Source organism: Contarinia nasturtii, unplaced genomic scaffold (genome assembly GCF_009176525.2).
Source record: "Contarinia nasturtii isolate CC-2019 unplaced genomic scaffold, AAFC_CNas_1.1 Cnas_scaffold_3903, whole genome shotgun sequence".
NCBI classification, from domain to species: Eukaryota; Metazoa; Arthropoda; class Insecta; order Diptera; family Cecidomyiidae; genus Contarinia; species Contarinia nasturtii.
The window spans coordinates 1-6,003 of NW_022201199.1; the positions used below are offsets into that span (position 1 = coordinate 1).

The 6,003-nt window shown below is 31.5% G+C and overlaps 2 protein-coding genes across 2 annotated transcripts; both read left to right on the plus strand.

The window, feature by feature from the left end:
* Positions 1 to 152: 152 nt before the first annotated feature.
* LOC116350222 lies at positions 153 to 2,194 on the plus strand. The gene is made up of 6 exons (XM_031781966.1): positions 153 to 283; positions 379 to 540; positions 617 to 769; positions 839 to 1,024; positions 1,134 to 1,511; positions 1,576 to 2,194. The coding sequence occupies exons 1-6, from the start codon at positions 222 to 224 to the stop codon at positions 1,775 to 1,777; spliced, it is 1,143 nt and encodes a 380-aa protein (XP_031637826.1). The 5' UTR covers positions 153 to 221; the 3' UTR covers positions 1,778 to 2,194.
* Positions 2,195 to 2,433: 239 nt separating this feature from the next.
* LOC116350221 lies at positions 2,434 to 4,462 on the plus strand. Its single transcript, XM_031781965.1, has 7 exons — positions 2,434 to 2,560; positions 2,658 to 2,822; positions 3,020 to 3,172; positions 3,243 to 3,413; positions 3,569 to 3,700; positions 3,767 to 4,123; positions 4,193 to 4,462. The coding sequence occupies exons 1-7, from the start codon at positions 2,493 to 2,495 to the stop codon at positions 4,356 to 4,358; spliced, it is 1,212 nt and encodes a 403-aa protein (XP_031637825.1). The 5' UTR covers positions 2,434 to 2,492; the 3' UTR covers positions 4,359 to 4,462.
* Positions 4,463 to 6,003: the final 1,541 nt, after the last annotated feature.

Genomic DNA, 6,003 nt, shown 5'->3' on the forward strand with positions numbered 1-6,003 from the left:
TTATAATGATATTCAAATTCCGATGAAGAAAATTCATCGAAGAATTCATTTCGTTGGCATTCATTCTTTGCTTCGTCGCCTTCGAGAATTTTATTTTTCATCAACTTAATGGGTAATTTTCAACATTTTTATACTTGGATTACGCAAATTGAGATGGTATATAAGCGATTATCGAGCGTCTGTTGTTTACAAGTGGTTTCTATCAACTGTACATAGTGAAGATGGCGAAACTAATTTGCTTTGTTATCGTAACGTTATTTCTATTTTGGGATGGAGTAAAATCGTAATAGATTTTTTATCGATAACTATCGTTTTCTTCCCTTTTTTGTGTTAGTTATTTTGATAATGTTTTTATTAATTCAATCATTTATGGTGCAGCGATTCATTTGGCGATATTGCGAGCGAATTAAATGCCAAACTTATTCAAAACAATGAGGATGCAAAAGATAGCAGCAAAGAACCAAATGCTGTTTATAAATATGGTGCCGATGCATATGCTAAGCAGTTCATTGCATTTTTGGAGAAATTAAAAGATAAAACGTATTACAAATTGAATAACCTTCTGTTCTAGTTTCGATCTCAATTTCTCTTATTTTCATTACTTTTGAAATAACAGATTATCCGAGGAATTTGAGAACCTTGACCATGAAGCATGGAATGGTCACTACCTGATGAAATTATATGCGTCTGAAAATTTGTCTAATGCAATGTCGCTGAATGGAACCGAATTTCAGACTCTCAATCTTCCTCATCTTCACATGAAAAATACGTATGGATCTAAATCAGAACTGAACACGTTTTATTCGATTAAAAAATCCATCTTTTTTTCTGATTCCAGTGACGTTCTTCGAAAAATTTACTATTTTCTAAGCGATTGGGTTATTCACATGTTTGGAGACTCGTCGGTGAAAAAGTGTAAGGCGCCCATATCTTTGGGAAAAGTACAAGTAGAAAAAGTTCGTGAACTTTATCTTGAAGCTTTACAAGTAATTGCGGATACAAATTGTCCACAGGATCGATTCAAGTAAGAAAAAAATAAAGATTATCTCTTCTTTTTTATAACATTTTTAATTATAACAAATATTTATATTGTTATGATTGATTTTGATTGTTTTTTATCTTTTAATAAATAGGCGATTTGAGATAGCGTTCATCTATTTCTATAATATAGCGAAACGTGCTAAGGGCACGAAAAAATTCCACGAGGATGCACTCGTTTTGCAAGGGTATCAGAATCTAGTGAACAAACGTATGTCAGATGCATCATCAGTTGCTGTGCTGAATTTTGGCCCAAGTCGCAGTAAAAAAATACCAATACCGCTCACAAAGAAAAAAATACCAATTCCAAAATTCATTGCCAAGAATCCAGATGAATTCACAAAGTATTTGCAGACTAAAGTCAAGGATCTGAGAGGAAAAATGAGATACAGTGGCAACCTTATTGCTGCATTTAATTTGATTTCAAATGAAATAATCAACTTATATCATTACATCTATCAATATGCACCCGAGTAAGGAACACGAAAAATCCAACAAATTTTTTTAAAAATAATATTTTCTTTTCATTTTTTGCAGAAAATTTGTTGTTGACAATTTCGATGATTTAGTTAGAGATTTTCTGGCAATTTATATGCATAACTTAACTACAAAAGAAGAAATGAATACTTACATCATATACATAGCGCATCCAACTTTTATACGCATTTTTGGACCAAGGAAAGTTAAAAGGGTTGATACATATAGCCGAGATAGTGATCGTACATCGCAAAGATATTAATCAATATTCGGAAAGAAAAAGAGTGAAAAAATTACATATCAATATTTTTAATTGAAACCATTTTCAGTCAAGTAGAACGAAAGTTTACACTTGGAAAGAATTCCAATTTAAGATAACATTCATGTAATCAAGCGTTCAGAAAGACATACATTTATGCGAGCGATTGAATGATGCTTGCATCATTTGATGCGCATCGATTGTGCTGTTGCCATACATTCGGATCTTCGGCAGCGCACGAAGTGCTCCGAACGCACAACGAAAGCACTAGCGATGCGCATCAAATGATGCAAGCATCATTCAATTGCTCGCATAAATGTATGTCTTTTTGAACGCTTGCATGTAATCATTGATATGTATTATATGTGCGTAATAAAAAGCAGTTCAATACGAAAAAAAAGTTAGCATTTTACGTTAAAACTTACCCAGCTGTCATCACATAAAATTAAAAATATTTTACAATGTCAATTTGTTTTTCTGATGAGTAAACATTCTCGAAAATTGAAATGAAATATGACGTCAACGTTCATTTTTCCCAAAACACATTTTGTCTTAAAAAAATTGTTTTGAAATTCTAATGAATTTTTTCTCGATTTGCCTACTTCTGCAATTAGAATAAAAAAGAGAAAAAATCGTGTATTTACTCGTATATATGCAAATGGTATATAAGCGATTGTCAATAGAATCTTCAAAACCAGTATTTCATCGACCATAAATCATGAAGACAAAACTTACTTTAGTTCTCATTGTGAACGTGATTTTCATATGGAATGGAGTTGATTGCTCGTGAGTTTTTTTCAATGAAGAATTTTTAAGTGTTTTTGTTTCATTATTTTTCCAAGGTTTTTTTTATTATTTTCATTGAGTTTTATTTTTGCGTTAGCTATCCATTTGAAGAATTAGCAAATGAATTGAGGAACAAAGAAACTGAACACAAAGCAGCAGCAAATTCAAATGATCCAAATGCGGTATATAAGACAAACGCAGAGACCTATGCAAAAAAGTTCAAAACATTTTTGGACGAATATGATAAAGGCAACAATGTTCTGTAATGTCTTTGAAATCTCCTCTCATCGGCAGAGCTATTATTGGAACCGTCGAGGTGCTGAATGACACATATGATTTTTCAAGTGTCGCACCTGAAACAGTAGCAATTACAAGAAACTTGCCCGTACCTTTACGGTTCCCATAACAGCTCTGGTTATCGACACAAAAAATGATTTTGTTTTTAATTGCAAAACATAGACCATGCCAAAAATTCCGAGAACTCGATTCAACTGCGTGGGAAGGTCATTATATGATGAAAGTATACATGGATGACGGTGCACGCCAAGAAATAGCGCTCAATAATACAAAATTCCAAAATGTTCACAAGGATATCATTCTTAAAAAACACTTGTACGATTTTTAAATTCAATTATTTTTTTTCGGGCAATTTTGCAATTTATTTTATGTATTTTCGTTTCAGAGATATCATGCATAATTATATTCAATATTTTTTGAGCAAATGGAGCAGAAATATTTCTGATATAAAGAAAGCAACTGCCGTACATAAAGTGAATGTAGCTATGGATGAAGTTAAGGATCGTTTTACCGAAGCTCTTCTTTTGCTGGCTGAATCAAATGACACTAGATTCAAGTAAGATCAAAAAAAATAATGTATTTCGCTAAAAATATGCAATTCAAGTGGAAATAGCCCAATTTGCGCTATTAAACACTAGCTTCTGATAAGAGATAGTTCTGATCTTGTATCTTGATCGGTTTAATGGTTTATTTTTCCCTTCAATTATATAGGAAAAACGAGGTGTATTTAATTTATTTCTATTTGCAAGTGAGACGAATCGTTGAAGACAGCGATTTTCATACAGATCAATTTATTTATGACGAGTTCCAAAAATTGGTGGATTTATATGTCACTGAACCGAAGTAAATCAAACTCAATGGAGAATATCACCAATGAACTAACTTCTTTATTTTCTATATTTTTCCAAGCTCTCTTTCTTCTATAGGTAAGAATGCTGGTTCTAGTCGTGGCTCTAGCTTGAACAGAGTTTCTAGTCTGAGCAACAGTCGTACATCGTCTCCAATCTCTAGCGCAATCAGTAGTACAAGATTTAGCCCGATGTCTAGCCCAAAATCCCCAAGCAAAGCTGCTAAGATTGGCAACGCCATTCGTAAGAAACTAACTCCAAGATTTATACGCAAGAAGGATGACATCACAAAATACGTTGATGCCAAATTGAAAATAATAAAAAAATGTTTGAGCAGCAGCGATAAGGAGGCTAAATTCAATGAAGTGGCTACAGCATTTATAAATTTGTATTACAATATTTTTGAAGATGCACCGGAGTAAGTAATTGCATTTTACGTAAAATTACGGAATATGTTCTCATATAGATTTTATTTTGTGTATTTTAGTAAATTTGATGTGACCAAAATTCATGAGCAGTACTTGAAATTCATAAACTCCTATGGTGGATTTAACAAGAAACAAGATATTAAATACTTTATGGTCACAGATGGATACTTACATTTAATTCAAGTCTTTGGTGAACCAAAAACAAAAAAATCGAAACATTATTAAATAATTTGATTTTATCAGACTCTTTCGCAATTTTATTATCCTACGACCGATGTAATGATATGATATAATATACTACAATTTTTGATCTATTAGAACCAATTTCATATTTTTGTATTTTTTTTTTTAAATTTAAATATGTAAGTATCTAATGGAGATGGTTATGTAGTATTATGTAGAATAGAAGACGTATTATGTCATATATTCATTATGATAGAGGGATATGAGAGCTATATTTTGGACGGCGACGCGAAGTATTTAAAATAAGATAAAATTGTAAAAAGGGGGTCCGCGCAAATTTAAAGCGAAATGCCGTCGTGGAGAGTGGGTTAAACAATATTGTAACGAAAGTCAATATTTTTTTAAAGAAAATTGCAATGAAATACCGCGTCGATGGTTGTTTTTCTCAAAAGAAAGCATTAGTAGTCAAAAACAACTTCTAGTAATTTGCGTAATAAAACGAATGGAATTTAATAAAAAATAATTCTTCGCGTAATGACTCACGCACACTTTTTAATTATTGACGATAATAATTTTATAACTTAATGCAAACATGCCGTATAATATTCCCGTCGCTTTTTCAAATGTTTGTTTTTTGTAATAATATAAAATACATGCAGAAGAATTAAATCAACCATCAGAAGAGAGAGTGCCTTATTTTTTAATTTAATTGTCGTCAGTGAAAGATCCTATTTATCAGAGACTATTTCTCAGAGCAATATAAGTGAGGAAAAGCCTAGAGTATTAACAAATTTCAAAATTGGCGCAACTGATGATAAGCTTAGCATCGGGCTTCAACACTGCTCATCGGGCTCCTCACAGCGCTCCTCCTCACATGTATTGTTCTGAGAAACAGTCTCTGCTATTTATAATTAAAAACATTTGAAATATGCATATGAGAAATTTCACACAGACTGACATGGAATTGACCTTTCATTGTGAACATCTCAATTTAAATTTTATTACAATAAATGAGTTTTTTCGTTGCTTCTTCCTAAATTAGAGAAATTTATTTTGCATTAATCGCAATTTAATACTATTCATCTATTGTTTACATGAGAATTACTCAACCTGTAAAAAATTTGAAGACGGTATTTAAGCGATCATCTGACATCTATTCGAGACGAGTACCGTATAACAAGTTTAACAAAGATGAGAACGAAAATCTGTTTTCTTATTATAAATTTAATTCTACTCTGCGAAAAAGTTAGATCGTAAGTTTTTTTCATATGAAAACACTAGGGGGTAGACACCAATTCAAAATGAAAAATCTATGTTAAAATACTCAATTTTATAATTTCATTGATTCCAACGATTCCATTTGAATTATAATAAAAAACACAAAACTCACAAATCCGAAGAATCCTAAGGATCCGAAGAATCTCATGAATCATTGGGACTTTGACAAAGTCAATAATATAAAATGTATTGATTGTTGAGTTAAATTTTATTCCATTGTTAAAAGTCGGTAAAAATGAAATCATTGCATAAACAAAAATAATTGAATTTTATTTTAATCTGTGAATCTGTGCAAATCATTGGAATTATAGCAATTTAAATCAAAAATTGAATCGAATGTGAATCTTTGTAAAATTTTGTAATCATACTAATCGTACAAATCCGACACAAAAGGTGAATGGATTCGCGG